This window comes from Desmodus rotundus, chromosome 7, assembly GCF_022682495.2.
Source record: "Desmodus rotundus isolate HL8 chromosome 7, HLdesRot8A.1, whole genome shotgun sequence".
Classification (NCBI taxonomy): Eukaryota; Metazoa; Chordata; class Mammalia; order Chiroptera; family Phyllostomidae; genus Desmodus; species Desmodus rotundus.
In genome coordinates this window covers 31,183,649-31,205,113 of record NC_071393.1, presented here as the reverse complement: position 1 = coordinate 31,205,113, position 21,465 = coordinate 31,183,649, and the positions used below count along the sequence as shown (strand labels likewise).

Sequence of the window (21,465 nt, the reverse complement as noted above, 5' to 3'; positions counted from 1 at the left end):
CCCCCTGCTGCTGTTTCTGTGCCCCAGCTGCCAGGAGCCTGTGCAGGGAGATGCAGGATGGGGCTCAGACTTGAGCAAGTGCCCTCCTCCCTCCTTGCCTCCTGTTCACAGGCTCAGCTCCAGTGCATGGAGCCCTCTCCCTGAAGCACCTAGATTCCCTGCCTTCTTCTTGGGTGCCTTGTCTGTTGACCTTTCCGCTTCGGACACCTTCATGAAGCTGGAGGTTTGTAGCCCCTCCCTGCTGAGGTTCTTGTGGGTCCTCAGAGTGCTCTGAGCCTGAGCCTGAGGAGGGGCTTGCTCCCCACAGGGCTCTCTGAAGTCTTCCTGGAGCCCTCTCTATCTTCAGTGCCCAGAGGGCTCCCTCTGTGTGTTGCCTTCTCTCGGAGGGCCTCTGGGGTGGGCTCAAAGCAGAAGCACCCCCTGGTGGTACTGCTCAGGGTCCAGGCTCCTGCATCCAGCCTGAGGCTGGGTGCCCTGCGGGAAGTCGGAGCTGGGGGGAGAGAGACAGGGCTACCCACCTGGCGAGCTCAGGCTGTCCACCTACCTCGCCCTGGTGGAAGCCAAGAGAAGGGCACACTGCGTGTGTCTGACTGTTGCTGCCTTCCTGTGGGACCTCACGTTTGCCGCCTCTGTGGCTGACTAGAGCTCCCGGCTCTGCCTCCAGGGCTGGGAGAAGGGGGTTGCGTTTGTCAACGGCCAAAACCTCGGACGCTACTGGAACATTGGACCCCAGGAGACACTCTACCTCCCAGGTGCCTGGTTGGACCAAGGCATCAACCAGGTAGGAGCGCTTGTAGCCCCTTCCCTCTTTCCCAGGACCCCCTTCTCGTTCCTGCCCTCCGAGGTGTCACAGTGTTTCTTGGGGGGAGGTGGGAGGCCCCGTCACCGTCTATTAAGCTTCGTTCGGGCAGCACAGGGATAGATGTTCTTTTTTCCTCCCCACCTCATCGAGTGTCCCTTTCTTTCTCTCCTGCTCTTCCTTCCCCATTGCACCACTCCCTTCCCCTTTTGCATCTCTCCACCCTCTACTTTTTCCTTCTCTGCCTTTTGCCCACCCTGTACATGCTCTACTCCGAAGTGTGCAGCCCTGAGAGAGCTGCTCACCCTGGCTCTGTCGTGTGACCTTTGCTCCATTGTCATGCACCAAGGGAGGGATTAAATCCAAAGCACCTGCTGTCCCTGTTCTCCTTGTCAGGTGCTGGGGATAGAGGTTGGTGGCATCGCAGCACTTCCAAGGCTGTGAGGAGGGGCAGAGGTTTTGACCAGTCCCTTCCGTGCTTCTCCCTTGTGCTGATGAGCTGTGTGGTCCCTGTTCCTTCCAGCTGGGTTCCTAGTCCCTTTCCTCATGGCTCCCTCACCTGGCTCCCAACAAACCTCGACGGCCGCATGACCCCAGCCCTTCTCTCCCCAGGTCCTTGTTTTCGAGGAGAGGATGGCAGGCCCTGTGATCCAGTTCACTGACACACCCTACCTGGGCAGGAATCAGTACCTCAACTGAGCGGTGCCGCCTAGGGCCTTGCAATGCTGGGGAGTGGAGCGGGCCCTTCCTCACTGCGGCCTGGAGGCCTGGGGTGCTGCCCCTCTCACTCCTCCCAGCAGAGCTTCCCTATCTAGCGACCTCAGGGCTCCATCTCTGCCCTAGCTCCAGTGCAAGGCCCTAATCCTGACAGGACAGAAGGGGGGTGGGGGAGGGGCCCCTTCTTCCCTTCATGGGGTCTTGACTGGACTCTGTGGAGGGCACCTTTCCTACTCCCTGCTCTTCTGGGAGAAGACAGAGGGATGACAGACTGTCCTGTCAGATCTCCACATGGCGACACCTGGGCCACAGAAGACCTGGTCTGGCCTTGTCCCTCAGGGCCCCTTTATGTTTCCACAGTAATGGCTTTGTCACCATTTGTAGAGGACAGTGAAGGGGGTGTCTCCCCTGAGTCACTGCTGTTTCTTCCCAACCCTCCCTGAGTCTTCTCTGGGATTCTGGAAGAAACGCCATGCATTTCTTGAGAGACATGCGTTTTCTTTTCCTTCCCACTCTAATTGCTTCTGACATGATGACAAGCTGAGCTTAAGAGAAGCAGACATACTCAGCCCCTTATTTCCCTGAATTAGAGGGCGTTCCCAGTTCTACTCAGGGAGAAGAGGAGGAAATGCAGGCCCCAGTGGAAGCTACACCCCTGTCCCCAGGTACAGGAGGAGAAGGGCAGCAGGCCCGCTCCAATGGCCTAGTTGGAGGGATTGCCTCCCGGGACACAGGGCCACCACGGTGCCTGCAGGCACAGACCTTGCCTCCAGCTGGGTCTCCCTCCCCCAACCTTCTATAACCAAGCAGCAGGGAGGAGAGGCAGCCTTCCTCTGCAGTTGTCTGTCCAAAAGTGAGGTGCTGGTTCTGGGACTTGGGTCCAGTGGTTTGGCTCAGGCTTGCTCTTCTGACTTGCAATGAAGCAATATTGTTGAATAAAACCCTTTGCTGGTATTTCTCAGATCCCTCCTTTGCTGCTGACAGCCAGAGGCAAAGGCGGTGTGTAGCCAGGCATGCGCTTAACCCTTCTGTCACTCGGTTCCTAGAGGCCAACTCCATACCATGCCCCTCCGGACTTCCATCTCCCCTGAGATGTCGCTGTGGATTGGAAGTGCCCTTGGAGACAAGGCCACTATGAATCCACTCTGGTGCAGGTGGGCAGAGGGGGAGACAGCCGAAGGCTCTACCTTTGAGTCAGCTACAGTGGGCGATACTTCTTCACAAATGACATCGAGCCTTTACTGCCACAAACTATTGATCTTCTGTACATAATAGCCAAGTCAGAAAGGGACACCATCCCAAGGCAGGGCCCACAGCAGGAGCCCATGAAGACAGGTGGGAACAGCCTGCCAGGAGGTCCCCAGCAGCTGCATAGGCTCTTACCTTGTGCTTGGCTAAGGAAAGGGTTCCATATTAGGGCCACTCTAACCAGCTGCTGGGCCCGAGAACTGAGCCAGGTCAAGGACAGACAGTCATAGGGCTTGGCCCAAGGGTCCCCCTGGAAGCACAGAGATGGGGCCTATTACAGTGCCTGGATTGCTGTGGAAGGGAAGGCGCGGAGCTTCCATGGGGATGAGTCCGGGACTACGTGGGCACAGCTGGCACTGGGCAGCAGGGTTGCCTGCCCCCACTGTGCAGCAGGCCGTGCCTCTGCAAAGCTCTGTGTGGGTTGGCTTCTGTTGGAAGATGTAACAGGACGCTGGTGAATCATTTCGTAGAGTGAAGAATCCCCTCGAATCATTCTCTTAAGAAAAGCTGAGCAGGGATGCACTGGCCCTTCCTTACAGTGAGGTATCCTGCCCCAACTTACGGCTCTTGCCTCTTATCTGCCAGATAGCCCTGCAACTCCTCCCTGTCAGAGGCCCTTGTCTGAGATCGTCCTCCAGAGCTTTCCCATGGTTTGCCCAGATCTTCCCAACTGCATGGGCGCTCAGGTTCTTGAAGCCTCCTCCCATAACCCCAACCTCTAAATGCCGGCAGGCTGCAGGCCCACTCCCTGGCCTCTTCCCTCTGTCCACACTCGCTGCAGTGGCTTCACTCACCTGGGGCTTGCAGATAGCCTGACACTGATACACTCCAGTGTTCATCTCCACCTGGGCTCCAGGTGTACTGGCTACCATCCACTCACCTCTCCTGCACGTGTCTGTCTAATGGGCATGTGACCTTGAACTCCAGTTACTACCATGTCATCCCTCCTTCATTCCACCGCCTCTCAGGAAGTGGCATTTCTGTTCTGTGTCTCATGTGTTTCTAACTCCTCTCTTACATATCCCTCATCTGTTCATCAGCAACTTGGCTGTCCCTCTCACTCTTCATTGTGTTTATGTGGTATATCCTGTTAATTGATTTGTGGATATTGTACCATCTTTGCATCCCAGGAATAAATCCCACTTGATCATGGTGTATGACCATTTTAATGTATTCCTGAATTCAGTTTGCTAATATTTTGTTGAGGATTTTAGCATCTATGTTCATCAGGGATATTGGCCTATAATTTTCGTTCTTTGTAATGTCTTTATCTGGTTTTGGAATTAGTATAATGCTGGTCTCATGAAATGAGTTTGGGAGTCTTCCCTCCTCTTGAATTCTTTGGAATAGTTTGAGGAGGATAGGTGTTAGTTCTGTGAATATTTGGTAAAATTCACCTGTGAAGCCATCTGTCTCAAGACTTTTGTTTATTGGGAAGTTTTTTGATTCCTGCTTCGATTTTGTCAGTTGTAATCAGTGTGTTCAGATTTTCTGTTTCTTCATAATTTGGTTTTGGGAGATGGTATATTTCTAGGACTTTATTCATTTATTCCAGATTGTCCAATTTGTTGGTATATAGTTGTTCATTATTAAGGGGAAGGGAAGGGGAAAGAGAGGGAGAGAAACATCCATGTGTGGTTGCCACTTCACATGCCCCGTACGGGGAACCTGGTCTGCAACCCAGGCATGTGCCCTGACTGGGAATCGAACTGGCGACCCTTTGGTTTGTAGGCCACACTCAATCCACTGAGCCACACCAGCCAGGGCATCATTATATGTTCTTATACTCCTTTGTATTTCTGTGGTGTCAGTTATTCTTCTCTTTCATTTCTTTTTTTTATTCTTCAATTACAGTTTACATTTAATATTATTTTGTATTAGTTTCAGGTATACAGCATAGTGACTAGACAATCATAATAAGCTTTATAGAATATTCCTCCTGATACCCTCTTTCACTTCTGCTTTTATTTATTTGGGTCCTCTCTCTTTTTTTCTTGATGAGTTCAGTTAAAGGTTTGTCAATCTTGTTTATCTGTTCAAAGAACCAGTTCTTGGTTTCATTGATCTTGTGTGTTTTTTTTAGACTCTATTTTGTTTATTTCCACTTTAATATTTATTATTTTCTTTCTTCTCCTCACTGTGGGCCATGTTTGTTGTTCTTTTCCTAGTTGGTTTAGGCGTGAGGTTAGATAATTGAGATTTTCTTGTTTCTTCACATAGGCCTGCAATGCTATGCATTTCCCTCCCAGCACTGCTTTCACGGTGTCCCACAGATTCTATGTTGTTGTGTTTTCATTTTTATTAGCCTCAAGGCAGATTTTGATTTTTTTTTCTTGATCTCATTGTTTAGTAACATGTTATTTAGCTGCCACATGCTTATGCATTTTTCAGGTTTTTTTCTTGTAATTTACGCCTAGTTTCATACCAAGGTTGTCAGAGAAGATGCGTGTTATGATTTCAGTGTTCTTCAGTTTATTGAGGCTTGTTTTGTGACCTAATGTGTGGTCTGTCTGGGAAAGTGCTCTTGTGTGCACTTGAAGGGAATGTATTCTGCTGCTGGAGTGAAATGCTCTGAAAATAGCAATGAGATCTACTTGACCTGGGGGGTCATTTAAGGCTGTTGTTCCCTTGTGGATTTTCTGTCTGGAAGATCTAGCCGCTGATGTCAACAGGGTGTTAACATCCCCCACTTTGACTGTATTGCTGTCAGTCTCTCTCTTTACGTCCATAAATATTTGCTTTAAATATTGAGGTACTTCTATGTTGGGTGCCCCTATGTTACAAGGGTTATATCTTGTTGGATTGATCCTTTTATAGTTATGTAGTGTCTTTCTTTGTCCTTATTATGGCTTTGTTTTAAAGTCTATTTTGTCTGATATTAGTATTGCTTCTCCAGCTTTTCTTTTTCATTTCCATTTGTATGAAATATCTTTTTCCATTTCTCTACTTTCAGTCTGTGTGTGTCTTTCATTTTGAGGGGAGCCTCTTGTAGACATCATATATATATGGGTCTTGTTTTCTTATTCTTTCAGCTACCCTAAGTATTTTGTTTGGAGAATTTATGGCATTTATATTTAAAGTGATTATTGATGGGCATGCATTTATTGCCATTATATTCTTTATAATTGTGCTCCTTCTTTTTTCTTATTCTTCTAAAAGACTACCCTTTAACATTCCTTGTGATACTGGTTTGGCGGTAATGAGCTCCTTTAGCTTTTCTTGTTGAGAAGGTCTCTATTTCTCCTTCAGTTTTAAATGACAGCTTTGCTGGGTAGAGTGGTCTTAGTTGCAGGTCCCTGCTTTGCATCACTTTGAATAATCCATGCCAGTTCCTTCTGACCTGAGGTGTTTCTGTTGAAGAATCAGTTGACAGTCTTATGGGAGTTCCCTTGTTGGTAAATAGCTGTCTTTCTCTTGCTGCTTTTAAGCTTCTCTGTCTTTAACCTTTTTAATTTCGAACATTAAGTATCTTGGTGTGGGCTTCCTTGGGTTCATCTTTTTGGGAGCTCTCTATGCTTCCCGAACTTGTGTGTCCTTTTCCTTCACCAGGTTAGGGAAATTATTTCAGTCGTTATTTCTTCAAATAGGATCTCAGTCCCTTGCTTTCTCTTTTCTCCTCCTAGTAACCCTATAATGTGAATGTTGTTATGCTTGATATTGTCCCAGAGGTGCCTGAAACTATCCTCATCCTAAAACATTCTTTTTTTCTTTTCACTGCTCTCATTGTGAGTTTTCCTCTACCTTGTTTTCCAAAGCACTGATTTGATTCTCTGCTTCATCTAACTTGTTGATCCCTTCTAGTGTATTCTTCATTTCAGACATTCTCTTTTTCATTTCTGACTGGTTCTTTTTTGTGGTTTCTATGTCCTCTTTTATGCTTACTATCCCTTTCTTTAAATTCTCACTGAATTCATCCCTTCTTCCCCTAACTTCCTTGAACATCCTTACAGCCAGGTTTTGAACTCTGTATTTGGTAAATGCCTGCCTCCATTCATCTAGTTCTTTTTCTGGAGATTTCTCCTGTCCTTTTATTTGAGGTATTTTTTCCCCTATTTTAGCTGACTCTCTGTATCCGTTTCTGGCATCAGGTATATCTGCTATGTCTCCCAGTCTTGGTGTAGTGGCCTTATTAGTGGGTGTCTTCTGGGGCTCAGTGGCACAATCTCTTGATCACCTGAGCGATGTGCTCCAGGAGTGTCCCTTGTGTGGGTTATGTGAGCCCCCCATAGTCATTTTGTCTTGATTTCTGTTGGTGCACCGTGCATGTGACAGAGTGTGAGGACTGACTTGACCACAGTGTGTGAGCTGCTGTGTGGGGCTGGTGCCATGGGGTGGAATCCTCCCCAGCAGGGTCTGGAGCCCACTGAGACTCCCTCTGGGTGTTCTGCTGGTGGAGCTAACTGGGTCCTGCTCTGGTGTGGGCCTGGGCCTGTCACCACGTGTGTTGGCTCTGGGCTTCTTGGGAGAGACTCCATCAGGTGTTGCTGTGACCAGCCCTGGGCCACCTGTTTGGAGCTGCAAAGCAGTCCACAGTTCGTGGCTGCCTCTGCTGGGCTGAGCGAGCGTGGGAGGTGTGGAGCCATGCCACGCACGAAGGCCGGCTTCCACCAACACTGAGCTCGGGGCAGGTCACTGGTCAGCTGCCTGGTAGGCTCAGTCACTGAGCCCTTGGCAGTGAGTTGCATGAGGTTAGGTTTGCAGTGGGTCACCATGCAGGGGGTGAGGGGCATTCACCAGGTTGATACAGATTCACAGTCAGTACCACTGCTGGGTCTGAGGCCACTCAGCAATGTCTCAGGGCTCACCAAGGCCATCTGCCACCTGCCTGGGACCTGTGCACCTGTGTGGTGGGATGGGGTCTCAGGAAAACATCAGGGTGATGCCAACAGAGTTCATCAGGCTAAAACAGATGAAGATTTGGCTGTGTGAAGGGAAGGCTCTGCACCAGTTGGGTGAGCAAGGGAGCAATGGCCCCCATCCTGAGCCACACAACTCCATCTTTCCTGGCCATCTCTGCTACCCTGGGTCTGTCTGGACGTCCCCAGACAGAGAATGTGCCCCAGGAGCCAGGCTGGCCACAGCCAAGAGACGCCTTCACAGGGCACAAGTTCAACAGGGTGGGGCCCCACGAGGTCGGGGGGTGGGGCTAGTTCATTATCCTAGGCTAATGCCTTATGGAGGGGAGTACTTGACCCAGGAAAGATGACAGCTGTGGGTGGTGTGGGAGAGGGACTCAGCGCAGGGACCCTGGTGGCTGTCCCTCCAGCCTCTCCCCAGATTGGCTACCCCTCTAAGCACGTGTAGACTCAGCCACTGCTCTCTGCCCCAAAGCTAGCACTTTCCTCCAGCTCACTGTCATCTTGTGCCTGCTCAGTGCAGAGCCCCCCGCCCAGCTTGCCCTCACCCTGTGTACTGTCAGCACCAAAAATGGAGGAATTCTTCTAAAAGGCCAGTTAGATCATGTCCCTCCTCTGCTCCAAACCCTCTAGCGGCTTCCCTTTTCACTCACAGGAGCCAAAACTTTACCCAGGTTCCCAGCACCAACCAACACATTCTGTGCCTCCCCCTCCTCCCATGTCTCTTCCATCTCCTCCCACTGACCCCTCCCCCCTTCCCCAGTCAGCTGCAGTCACACTGGCATTTTTGCTGGTTTTCACTATGCTAAGCACCCTCCCACCAGGCAGAGAGTTCCGCTCTGTGGGATGCCCTGACCCAGATAACAGCAGGTCTGATGCTGCCATTCTGCGTCCCCTTATCAGGGAGGCCTTTCTGAGTGCCCTGTGCAGGCTGGGACAAGGTCCTCTCCAGTTTCACTCCATGCCCCCCGCCCCCTCCAGCCTCATTCTTGTCCCCAGACCAGATCACAGCTGAAACCCTACAGATTGTTTGCTGTCCATCCACGTCCTCTCAGGAGAAGGTAAGCTCCATGAAGACCAGTGCTTCGGTTTTTCACCGCTGCGTGCTGGCTCCCGGAACAAAGCCTGTCTCCAGGGGCATCTGGCGGATAAATGTTCGGTAGAGGGTTAAAGCAATAAAGGGGAATAAAATGAAGCAGGGATGAGGAGGATTAGGATTGTTAAAAACCATATTTGACTTTTAATTTTGAAAACAAATTAAATACAGTTAAATTAAAACAGACCAGATGGTGCAGCTGCGTGGCTCCGCCCACCCCTGTCTCTGAGCCTCCCAGCCCCCAGCTTCACTCCTCCACGTGGTGAGCAGGGAACAGACTGAGCTTGGAAGACGAGTCGCTGTCACTGACCCATTTCTGACTTCTAGCGCACTCATTCCCAGTAAGGTGAGAGCTGCCGTCTACCAGGGTTATAATTATAAATAAATATACATGCAACTAGAAGAGGATATTGGGCAAAAAAAACTAGCATATGCCCCCCAAAAAATAATAGAGAAAATACCTCATTTTGTTCATTATCAATTTTCTGAAAATAAGCCCTGGATACCCCCTGCTACCACCCCGCTCTGCCTAAGATCAGCCAAGCTCACCTGTGTATTCAGGGCTGGGTTCAGTGAGGGGGCTGTGGAGCCTGGGTCTGAATTCACTCACTGGGTGGTTGTCCTGGGCCCGCCTCCTCCCTTCTTTCCCATGCCACACCGCTTGATTCTGAGGGCTGGATATCCAAAACAACACTGGAAGTGGAAGAGGCTGGGGAGTGTCCTGCAAGGTGGCTCAGGGGTGTCAGGGATGTGATCCCAGCAGAAGGGTTCATGACTACTGTGGAGAGTTCAGTCCATTTCAAAACAGGATGCCGATGCTACTTTCTGAATGTTCGGGTTGCTGGACTAAGTCCTATCTCCCACCCACCCAGGAGTGGGTTCTCAGTGGTCCTCAGACTGGTCCTGTGAGTTTAAATGAAGTGGGTGCTGTTAGCAGTTAAAAATAAACACCTTCAGTAGGCTCAAGCCTTCCCTTTTCCTCCATGTGGGAGGAAAATTGTGCTTCCAACTTTCAGGAGCATGGGTGAAGACAGCCACCAGAGGGCCCTGTCCCCAGTCGGAGAGCCAGGGACCTGTCCAATGGCCTGGGGAAGTGGACACCCTTTCCTCCTGGTGGAAGGGAGTGTCGGGCACATGCACTGTTCTTTGGGGAGGAAGGGGTGCAGCTGGACCTGAGGCGGGTTCACTCTGCACACTCCCCACTTAGAGAGAAGTGAGATTTTCTTTCCCATTTAGTGTTTAAAATAGAGTGATCTCCAAAGTAGTGTGTGCTCAGGTCTCCTTTCCAGTCAGTGTCCAGATGATCTCTGCCTTTTTTCCACCAATCCCTTGGCCAATGCAAAATCCTCCTGTCCCCCTACCAGGGGCAGAAGGAGTCTTGGACTTGTCTCGGCCTCCCTCCTCTTTCCACCTCTCGCACCCCTGCTCACTTGGGCCACTGAGGTCTGTGGTTCTCAGGGGCTTCAGGAAGAGGGCTCCTGCCCTCCCCATCCTGTCCTGGGCAAGGGCCCTGCAGCCCAGTGGGCAGTGTGGGTGGCAGTGTGGGGACAAGGGCCATGTAGTCTTAGTCCAGGCCAGTGTGTGGCCTGTGCTGGCTCGAGGGCCCACCTGCTTCTCTGTTGCAAGGAGCAGGCTTGAGGGGCATGGGCCGGAGGAAGGGGCTCTTCTCCCACCACAGCCTGAGGTACAGAGGGAGCCTGCTGGCAGGCCCAGGCTCCCCTCACACAGGGCCGGTGGCCAGTTGGGATCAAAGACAGAACAGGAATGAGAGGAAAGCCAGAGGCACGTGTACTTGGGAGCAGCTCTCCGAGGACGGGACGGGCTCCTGATACCTGGGCAGGGCCTGCTCTCTGGTCTTCAGAATTCTCTGGCTGGGTGGCCTGTGAGGCCATGCTGGATGCTGGGAGCCAGGAGCAGGGAGCCGGGGTGCGGGGGGGCACACCCTCCACTTGACTGCCGAGTCTTTTCATCTCCCTCCCAGGCTAGCATCACTCTGGGGCTTGGGTGAGCCTCACGCATCTGCTCCTGCAGGCCTGTCGATGCAGGAAGCTCTGGGGAGGTGTGCTGGGGCACCGGCATGCTGGCCTGGGGGCAGCACTAGCAGCTGGGCTGTGGGCACGCTGGATGGGAGAGAACAGCATGTCTGGGATTTCTGTGCTTTAAGTTCTCCGTCCTTTGTCCTGGCATTAGGCTGGGCTCTCTCTCTGAAGCCCCAGCATAGAAAAGAGGGTGCTGGCCATTCCTTTGGAGTTTGCCTTGGAGGGGCTGTCAGCCATGGGGAGAGGATGGAAGGCCAGGAGCAGGGTCTGAGAAGAGGCTCCTGTGAAGGGGGGAGGAGCAATGGGTGAGGCAGGTGCCTGAGAGGCCAGTTTGGCCAAGCTACTCAAGCCTTAGCCCCCAGCAGGGTCATGGAAGAGCTGCACAGAGCCCAACACTGAGGAGGGCGGGCTCCTCCAGGGACCCTGTGAGGGGGAGGCAGGGGATGTGGCTCTGTCCTGATGGGTCTCAGTAGCACTGGCCCAGCCAATTTGTTAACTTCAGGGGATGAAAGAGGCAGACTGACACCCTGGGGTCCCCGGTGGGCAGGGCACTTGCAAACGTGACACAGAAGCTGCCACAAAACTCCAGGGCTGGAGTTCAGGTGTGTCCCACTGGCTCAGCTCCCACCTCTGTGATGACATCATAGAAATGCCCAGAGGACATTCCTGGCTTTGCCAGTCTCCTGGCACAGTTCATTTCATTCATTAGCTTTTCTGAACATCATTTCTTGACCTCTAAAATGTAGGCAGGTCCCGTGGCCTGCTTTAATAGAGGGTTTTAGAAATGAAACAACAACAGCAACACTATGTAGGACTTATTATGTGCTAGAGACTGTTCTTGGTACCCCAACAACCCGTTTTACAGATGAAGAAACTGAAGCCTAGAGAGAGAAAGGTCAAACAGGGAAGAGTGGTAGACCAGGAGCTGAACCAGGCTCTGGGCTCCAACTTGGACCACTGCACTATACACTGTTACTATTGAGAGACTTGTGGACTTGTTAGGAGAGACAGAGGCAGTGAGTGAGGGTCCTTGTCACAGCGGCATGACTGAAGAGGAATCCACAGTGCAAGACAGCCTAGGAGAGCACAGAACAGTGCCTTGCAACGGGGCAGGTGCTGTGGCCAGAATAATGGTGGTCATCAGGCAAGATCCGGAAGGAGAGGCCTTCCAGGATTGTGGTAGAAGGACCCAGCTGTGGGGGAAGTTGGCTCCTGTTAACTTCCAACAGCGCCATGGGCAGGGGACTTTGCTATGCCTCTTCCACTCTTGCTAGCATTTCCCTGCCTGTCCTCCCACAATTAAAGACCAAGAAGAAAAGTCTTGGCAGGTTTATTCTGTGTCCAAACATGGCATCCCCTGCCCTGTGCATCGCTGCCCTCATCCCCACCATACCTGTTTCCTGGGCTCAGATCTCCACAGCGGGGTCAGTGAAGCCTTTCTTCCCCTCGTTCACCAGCACTGGCTTCTCTGTCCGCGTGTGCCACACTAGGATCTGTGTGCCCAGACATGAAACAATGTGGGGCAGGTCCCCAGCCTCCCCCCACCACCCCCTCTCCCCCTCACACTCCACAAGTATTTCTCATGCCCCTCCCATTCTGGCCTTGTTCCGTCTAGATTTTCTCCATTGTTGTTAATTCCTACCTACCACCTCACTCTTGCTGGGTTGCATGTGTGATGCATTCAAAATAACTGCTGGAAACAGAAAATCTATGGCTATAGAAAAAAATCTGCGTCTATTGACAAATAAACCTGAAGATTTTGTCTTGCTTCTCGGCCTCCCCTGCATTTCTTAATGGGTCTTTCTAGGCCCATTAAGAAAACAATCTTTCTCTCTAGGCAGGGGGAAAGTTGTTCAGGAGCCTTGAACTTAGCCTGATGATGGCCCAGGCCCTAGCTGGAGAAGTTCAAACTGGTTCCAGTGTGTGCGTGCACGTGTGTTGTCCACATGTGTGCACACATGCACGTGAGCTGGGCAGGGAGGCTGTGGAGGCCAGCTCTTTAGAAGGAGGCTACACTGTCCTTGGCTCTGCCTCACTGACTGCCACCCTCTGCACGTCACTGCTTGAATTTAGCATGGCTGCCAGACAGGTGACACACTGCCTTCCTGGCTGGGGTATCGGAAGGCGTGGCTCTGGGCCCGCTCTTTGCAGGGCCGTTTTGAGGCCTTTCTTTCCTGCTCCCTGATCTGCAGGGAGGGTTTGGATGGGCTTGGAAATGCTTGCATTGCAGCTGTTAGTTCTGCTGAGGGCCTTACCTTGGTGCAGTTGGCTGCCTTGGGCTCCAGGTCATTGAGGGTGACAAGCTCTCGGAGGAGGCTGCTCTCCTGATAGCCTCCTTTCACACCACGCAGCTTGAAGTAGGCCTGGCTTCGCTGCAGAATGAGCCGCAGGTTGACCGCAAATCCAGCCATGTCTATTGCAAACGGTCGGTGGGGGTCAAACACTGTCTTCCAGCCGACCACCTTCCCTGCCCCGTTGACCCGTGGGGCCTCGTACCGAAGGCCGCCGACGAAGGCGACAGGCCACACGGACACCCTCCTGGTGCTGCGCATCTACAAGGGGGACCCAGAGTCAGGACACCTGGGACTGCTGATAGGGACTGATGCCCGATCCCATGGGAGGTGACATCAATTAACACCAGGCTCACGGGCCATCTGAAGCCATGTCAGGGGACTCAAGCTAGGTCTGTCTCCAGACTTGTGCCTGTGGTGGGCATCTGCGGAGGAACGTGACCTCTCAAGACAACTGTTCTTGCCTCCTCTCCACGCGCCCTGCTGCCGCCACTTTCTTCCCTGCTGCAAACCTGTCTTCCTGATTTAGAGTTTGACCCCTCCCTCTACCCCTCCGCCAAATGCCATGACCCATGACCCACCAACCCCAAGGCCCCTGAAACTGGTCCACACCTCATTCAGACAAAACCTCTACTCCATGGCAGCACGGTGGTCTAGCAGCTCCATCACCCCTTCATTCCCTTTAATGCAGGGGACTGCTGAGGCTGACAGCCAGCCTTCCCATCTCTGCTCCGGTTCCCTGCAGTCTCCACCCACTCCAGCCTGGCACCCCTCCTGCACCTGTTTCCAGTGCATCCCTACCCAGAGGGACCCTTCTGGCAGTCTGGGCCTCCTCCGCGGGAGCGTCTTCATTTCCCACACCAGAGCACCCCTCCCCTGCCTTCTGCCCGGTCCACACCTCCTCAAAGAGCTCCAAACTGTAGGTGTTGTCGTCATCAGCGAAGTACACCACGCCGGGCTGGCTAGAGTTTCGGGGGAAGGTCTCGCGCAGCCAGCGCAGTGCCAGGTTGCGCTGCATGGTGCCGCGCGGGATGCGTGGGTCGCGGGCGTCGCCACGCAGCTTGTAGTTGCGGGGTGTCTCCACGTGCAGATGCGTGTAGTTGAGGCCAGTGTCACGCAGCAGGTGCGCTGTCAGCTGCGTGCGGCGGGGCGCGTCCTCCACCACCAGCCAATGCAGGTTGGGCACGTGCAGCAGCGTGTTGGCCAGCCGCGTCAGCTCCGCCTTCTGCACTGGGCGGCTGTAGGTGGGCGTCACCACGTGAATGGTGGGCAGCGTGTCGGACCAGGGCGGGGGCCGTGTGTACACATACTCGGTGCGCACCACTTCCACGATGTCACGGTCAGACATGCAGTATTCCCTGGGGTCCACGCCTGGCGGGGCAGCACGCCTGGGGTCACCGCCTTCATCTGTGGGGTTGGGAGACACGTGTGTGGGGACAGGAGCTGGTCCTGGGTTCAGGTACTGGGCAGGATGCCCCACCCACACTGCCACACAAACCTGCTCTCTGCTCCTCCTCAGGTGGGCCATCAGTTCCCTGCCTGGGGCTATCTGTCAGAGCTGCCGGTAATGGCAGCATCCTGGAATTCTCTGGCATTTTCCTAGTTCTGACTCCCCAGACAGCAGAGTTCTGCCTCCTCCGTTTGACAGCCCTGTGGCTATTTGCAGTGGACCAGACGCCAAGACTGCCCCTTCAGTTCCTAAATGTGCTGGGGTTTATATGAGTGTCTGACCCTCACCACCCTAGTGGCCTCCTCGTCTGGCCAGCACTGACCACACTGCCACTGCACCCTGGCACTGCCACCAAGTGGGGTAAACACCGCAGTGCCCAAGAGCAGGGTGAGTGCTTTCATGGTGCAAGCACACTGAGTGTGAGGTTCCTCTCCCTGCTTTCTCACAGACCCTCTCGTCAAATAGGGCTTCTTCCCTCCCGGCCTTATGCAATCTAACCTTTGTGTCTCCGTGCAGAATTTATTACTTAACTACCACATTTTATGCCGGGATTTTGTCCAAAGTTTTCAAGATAGTTGTGAATCCCAAGCCTGTCCTTCCTGACTTAAGATGTTCCTGCATTTTGATATACACAAAGGATGGGCGGAGACCTGCTCTAGCTGTTCTGCTGGTTGGGTGTCGACCTCCTAATCTTCACTTTCTGGGAACATTCATTCGACCATCTTTGGGGCTAACTGTCCCACTGACCCCAGCTGTCCTGCTTCCAGCTAATGTTTACCATATCTGTCCAGGGACATTGTGTGAAAACTGGCAGAAGCCTGGTCCCTGGTGGAATACTCCCAGGCACCATGGCAGCCCACTCCAGTGACCGAGCATTTCCTTACGTCCTGGACATTTTCCCTTTTAGTGATGCTGGTAGTCCATCAGGAGGAGAAATCAGGGCCATGGGTGGTCATGTTTTTAGTGAGCCCTTCCTCTCCTCATTATGTTTTTCTGTTTGAACTACTGTGCAGCCCTCACTGCTCTTGTCCTATCTCAGCAGGGGGTGACAATGGTCAGAATGCTTGTGCCTGGGCACAGATGCTGCCCCGTTCCATCACTTAGCTTCTGGTTCCTCAGTTTGGGCAACTGGGATATGGAGCTGACCACAGCACCCACTTTACTGAGTTACAACCTGGACTAAGAAGTCCATACGAGGGAAGTTGTCACAACACTGTGAGGCCGGTCCTGTCCTTCCCTCATGTAGAGAAGGAGGACAGTGGCCGGCCCTACTTCCTTGTGGCTTCATGCAACTTTGAAAAGGATGAAATGAGCAATCACATGAAAGGGCAGATGTGTGGCCCTGGGAAGGACGCTGTGAATCAGCCATTCTGTCACTTCCCCTCCTTCCCACCACTGTCACTAGCACATGGGGTGTGTGGGGTGCTTGTGTGAGGTCTGACTCTGGGCTCTGGGAGGAGATCCAGATGAACCCAGAAAAAGACCTGCTCACAGCAATTAGGGAGTTCGCACAAGCTAATGGAGCGACAGCACACGCAGCAAAAGCTGGGAGCCCATTCTGCAGGCCTGGATACAACGTCATGGGTCTGTGAGGGAAGGGGTGGGAGGCTGGCATGGAGGCAGTTGGTCAAAGGTTACTTTTTGGAGGAGTTTTGGGTTAAACTGTGAAAAGAGAACAAGTTTAAGGAAAGAGGAATGAGTGAGATTCTGACCAAGCTTTATAAGGACTGCTCTATCCTGCAGTTGGTCAAGTTTTGGAAGCTGAGACTTGGGAAGGAGATTTAGAACCACTTTCTGCCTCCTTCTGCCACACAAGCCCTCCCAAACAGGGAGATCTGTACTGTGGGAAAGTCCTCTGTTCCTCAGACTCGGCCACAGCTGGAACTCAGCCCCTCCTGCTGGCTTCACAGTTTCTATGACCTGAGTCGTGAAGGCCTGCCCGGGCCCCTAACTTTATTTCACTGCAACTTTCCTTCGGCCCCTCTCGGCGTGCTCTGTGGAGACAGGAGGCCAGTTCCTCATGTGCAGGAGGTAAGATCGGTGTTTAGCAAAACAGCCTGACATCTCTGGCCCTAGAGCTCTGCCAAGAATGGAAGCCACGTGATGTCACATCACTTTATATATGGTAGTTTTGACCCCTCTGGGGTGACATAGTTGTAGAAGAGCAACAATTCTAAAGTGACAGGCACCAAAGAGTGATGTTGGCCTTGGGAGGAGAGGATAACTGTCCGGAGGACAGTCTCTAAGGACCCGGCATTTGGCAGTGGGAAGTTAGTGACGTTCAGCTTGGCCCTCCCTTACAGAAGCTTCGGGAACTGCTAGGACTGAACAGGGCCAGATGTGAACCGTGGGGGGCAGCCCTGCTTCAGGCTGTGATTCTTGGCTACTGCCTGCATCCCAGTCACGTAGGGTTATGTGGCTACAGGTGGGTTCCCAGATCCTACCTGGGGCCCTGGTTGCCTCCCTTGCTGAGATGGGTTTGGGAGCCTTTGTGTGTATCAGTCTCCCAATGCCATTCTGTGCTCCTTTCCAGGGGAGAATCGCTGCCCTGGCATACAGAGTCTGTGGGTGCGTGGAACACAGAAGGGAGAGGAGCATGACCAAAGAATTAGGCCTGAGGAGGCAGGTCGGATGTGGGACAAGTGGAAGGTTCTGGGATGTAGGGACCCCTGAGATCAGAGGGAAAGGTATCTTGTGGAGGAGGAAGCTGGGGACTCAGCCCCATTCTCCCACAAGTGCTTCGTGGGGCATTCCCTCTGGCCAGGCTTATTTTCACTAGGTCAGACTAGATCAGGGCTGCCTAGTCAGGAAAAGAGGGGCAACTAATGTTCTCTCCTTGAAAGATTTTAAAACACAACACAGGCCAGGGATACTCATCATCCATCCCTCCCCAGTGCTGTGAGTGCTCCCTGTCTCTGCATGTCCTGGAACTAGACGCAGAGTCATGCACATGTGTCTCTGTGTGTGTGTGGCGGGGGGGGGGGGGGGGGACGGCTGGGTAGCATTCATCAGATTCCCAAAGGGGCCAAGAGCCCTGAAAGGGCCAGGTCTTTAGCCTGGCTCATCCTAAGGACTCCTCCCAGCTTCCTGGTGAATGAAAATAACTCCATCGGCACTGTCTGTCTCACTCTCACCACTGACACCTGCTGGGGCCGGGCTGGGGATCGGGGGCATGGCTCACCCTTGTGTGCTGTGAGCAGAGGCGCAATGGTGCTCTGGTGCCACACGGTGACAAGCAGCGTCCAGGGCAGCACGATGAGGACGATTGCAAGGATGTCCCGTCTTTTCGGCATCTCCAAGGCTGGCTGGGTCCACAGCTCCTCGTTACCTGAGCAGCAGCAAGGTCAGGAGAGGGACGGCCCCAGGGGTGGTGGCAGCACAGTGAGGAGCACAGGGGAGAAAAGAACAGGAATGGGCCGGACAGGCCAGACACAGGACAGCAGAGAAGCCGAATGTTGGCAAGCAGGTCTTACCAGCACTCACAACCCACCCATTGCGGAAGCAGGTTTGCAGAGTCCAGCCTGGCGGAGTGTGAGAAGGGGTGGCTGTTCTTGCACACAGTCAGGAACCCTGCGAAGTGCACACCTGTAAGAGAGAGCAGAAGAGGATGGCCAGAGACCTGGGCGGGGGCCAGTGTCCAGCAGGACCAGGCCCAGCTCGGGGTTTCCCAGTGGAGCCTGCAGAAATCTCCCCGAGGATCTCTCCTGCCTGCCTGCCTGGGAGGGGGAGCCTCTGTTCCCTGCAGAAATGGGGATGGGGCACTGCCACACCCTGTGAGCTCAGCAGGGTGCAGAGGTCAAGGGCACAGATTTCAGATACACCTGCCTTGGTTTAAACACCTACTTTGCCACCAGCAAGCTGTAGTTCCTTTGCCAAGTTACAACTGTCTGTGCCTCAGTTTCCTCATCCATGAAGTGGGGTACTGTCAGTAGCTACTTTACCGGGTGATTCTGAGACTTAAATAAGTCAGTGCCCATAAAACCCTTAGACTGGCACCTGATGCATACATGCCATGTACTTGGGCCTGGGCTCCACATGTTTGGGCCCAGGTATTATTTTTCACAGCCTGGATAAAGCGGTCAGCATTGGGGTGAGTCCTTTGAGGGCAAACAAGAGATGTTTGGGGACAGGCCCTGAGAAGCAACACTGCAAGGGCCCTCCCTTTGTTGATGTCGACAGGAAATCCCTGTGGGACACCCGCTGTGCACGGGCAGAGCCTGGGCTTGGCACTGGGTGTCAGCAAGGAGAAGAGGTGGTGTGGCTGGGGACAGCCAAATCCTGGGAGATAGTACTCAAAACAGCGGCAGCAGGGCCCCAGGAGAGGTAGCCCCTTGTGAGGAAGACGAGCCTGCTCAGGTGGCCCCAGATCGGCAGAGGGTCGCTGGCAGCTTTCTCCTCGGGGGCTTGTTCTCTCGTGCAACAGGGAGCGGAGGCACAGGGCTCCATGACCACCCTGGAAAATGTCACATCAGGTTCTCCTTCCTCCTACTTCCATGCTGAACAGCACACACGATGCAGGTGCCAGTGTGATGGCCCTCAGAGGCCAGCTGCCTGCTGCAGCCCCAGGCTGCCTGTGCCCTCCATCTCTGGCAGGGCTGAGAGCTATGGAGGAGGACTGTTTTGGTCGCCACGTTTGGAGACAGTGTGTTCCCCTCCTGGTTGGCCCTTGCGTACCAGATAGTTCTGACATTTTGTGGAAGAGCCAGGTACCATCTTCCAGGAAAGAGCATGGTGGCCCCTGGGTCCCCAGCACGCCCCCAACCCCTAGCTGCTGCCCACCGCCACAGCCCTGCTCTGCCTCCAGTCTTCCGGCAGGCAGATGTGAACAGGCCACCCCTCATCTCCTTAAGAGAATGGAAGGCCATGTGGGGTGAAGTTCCAGGCAAAGACCAACACTGGGCATACAGAGCAGGGAGAATAATGCTGGGGTATGTGTGCTGTGTCTCCTACAAACTCCTCTTCCATGGCCCCAGTAGGTTACAGGGCCTAATGTCCACTCCAGGATGCCCGTTTGGGTCTCATGTGCTGGATGCAACGAGAGGAGTGGCCTTTTGCCACACCCTTAGTCCCAGTCCCATGCCCCTACTCTAAGACCACCGATGGGGCTGCGAAGAGCTGATTGAAGCCTCAGTTTGGCTGGCTGATCTTAGGCCTAGCTGGGAGATTTCCTCTGGGTTCTCAGTGGCTCCCAATGGGGCTTTTTCAAATGTTCCTCATCTTGGGGAGGGTTCTAATTGCTGGAGGGAGAAAGCAACAGCAAGGCGAACTTTGTGCACATCCAGCTTGCTATCTGTTGTGCACTCACTTGGCTGCCTTTGCTCTTTTTCTCCAAGCACCCCCTTTATTCCATGCCTTCTACCTCTGGCACTGCTCAACCTCCTGCTTGTCTTCTGGGTTGTGGTAGGTAATGATAGCTGCTAAGGAGCACCTGTGGTGTCCAAAGATGACACTCCACAGTCCATGTTCAGTATCCCAACAACCCTGGGTGGGATTTCATGCGGAATTCATCAAGGCCAGCAAGGACCAGTGGCTTGCCTGAGGTCACAGACAAGACACGGTGGAGCCAGACATAAATCCAAGCCCTTTGGTCCTGTGCTGCAATTGGTACATGGGAGGGAGGTTCCAGGCCCCAGAGTGCCCAAACCTGGTCAAGCACAGGGTGAGCACAGGGAATCATACAGGCTCTGACACAGAGCCACCCACCTCTATGGAAGCCACCTCTACGCTGTCCTGGCACTTCCTTAGAAATGGAGCAGCAGCGGGGAAGGGCGAAAGATAAGGGCAAGGCTGCAAGGGGGCCCGTGGAGAGACGGTTCTCTCCTGTTTGTCTCTTTGGTCAAGATATCTATGAAAGGAAAGGGAGGGGGATGAGGGAGGAAAACTCTAAAAATAAACTTAGCAATAAACCCAGTTGTGCATTAATTACTCTGGAAGTCATTACGGCTTGAAAATCCCATAACTTTAATGGAGGCTATTATAAGCATAGTAGCAAAATCGTGCAGCTAATTACCAAGCAGTTATTAAGCAGAACAGGGAGAGCCCCTAGTCTTAGAGAAAGCCAGCTGGCCACAGGGGTGGGTTTGTGGAAAATGGGGCCTGGGCCTGGAGGGCTGGGTCTGGGGGGCCTGGAAAAGGGGGGGTGCTAGGGCAAGGGGGTGGTTACACCTGTCCCGACCTCAGACCTGAGGTCCAAGTCTGAGATGAGGCTGCTAGGATGCCTAGCTCCCCATAGCCCTTTTCTTCTGCCTGGGCCTGGGAGGAAAGGCGGCAGCTTGTCTGTGGTCACAGGGTCAGCCCTTGGGCTGCATCCACCACAGACTCCAAATTGCCCTGGGCCTTTGGCGGGAGCAGGCAGGAGAGTCAACACCAAGATGGAGGAGGGGCTCGGGCACACCCGGAAGCCAGGAGATGGCCAGGGGCAAGGGCAGGGAGCATGAGCTGTTTGAGAGAGTCAGGTGGAGGCAGCCAGGTATGGCTGAAGCAAACTGCAGGAGGCACGAATGAGTGTGGGTACCCAGGGTCTACTATGGTCACTCACGTCATTTGTCCCTGAACAAGTGCAGACATGAGGAAGCACAGCCACCCACCCTGGCACTCTTAGATGCCTCCATTGGACACAGAGGAAGGCTATACAGCGGGTGGATCAGGTGTGGAGAAGCCTGGTATGGTCATTTGGAGACAGGAACAGAGTTCTAGGAGGCAGTGATAAGGAGCAGGGAAAAAGTGGCCTGGACAGTGTTCTGGTTGGCTCCCTACTGGGGAACGGGGACCCACTATTTGTCCTCTTTGGCCTATACCTTATTCCTTAAAATATGGAGGCTGGATTGGAAAAGTTTGAATGAATTTTCAGTTATGCAACAGCTAGGGCTCTGTAAGGATGAAGAAATGTTCTACGAGAGAAAAGTGGGGACCAGGTGGACACTGAAGGACAAAGTTAAAGCAAGATAATGAAATAACAGCTTTCCATGG

At 53.2% G+C, this 21,465-nt stretch overlaps 2 protein-coding genes across 5 annotated transcripts in view; one reads left to right on the top strand and one right to left on the bottom strand.

Moving 5' to 3' along the window:
- GLB1L2 (galactosidase beta 1 like 2) overlaps window positions 1–3,919 on the top strand; it is a 53,890-nt gene extending 49,971 nt beyond the window's left edge. For all 3 annotated transcript variants that reach the window (XM_053928753.1, XM_045192897.3, XM_024557515.4), the window contains 3 exons: window positions 112–223; window positions 665–781; window positions 1,412–3,919. In XM_053928753.1, coding sequence (XP_053784728.1) covers window positions 112–223; window positions 665–781; window positions 1,412–1,498 — 316 coding nt within the window. In that variant the 3' untranslated portion in view covers window positions 1,499–3,919. The remainder of the gene's footprint in view (window positions 1–111; window positions 224–664; window positions 782–1,411) is intronic.
- A 4,974-nt stretch (window positions 3,920–8,893) lies between these two features.
- Window positions 8,894–21,465, bottom strand: part of B3GAT1 (beta-1,3-glucuronyltransferase 1) — a 28,796-nt gene continuing 16,224 nt past the window's right edge. The window contains exons 2-7 of one of the 2 annotated variants that reach the window (XM_045192657.3): window positions 17,970–18,081; window positions 17,678–17,824; window positions 13,945–14,453; window positions 13,011–13,307; window positions 12,149–12,248; window positions 8,894–11,036 (exon numbers count right to left, since the gene is read on the bottom strand). In XM_045192657.3, the coding sequence (XP_045048592.1) occupies window positions 12,162–12,248; window positions 13,011–13,307; window positions 13,945–14,453; window positions 17,678–17,789 (1,005 nt within the window). In that variant the 5' untranslated portion in view covers window positions 17,790–17,824; window positions 17,970–18,081 and the 3' untranslated portion in view covers window positions 8,894–11,036; window positions 12,149–12,161. The remainder of the gene's footprint in view (window positions 11,037–12,148; window positions 12,249–13,010; window positions 13,308–13,944; window positions 14,454–17,677; window positions 17,825–17,969; window positions 18,082–21,465) is intronic. The other variant, XM_024557392.4, reaches the window with a different exon arrangement.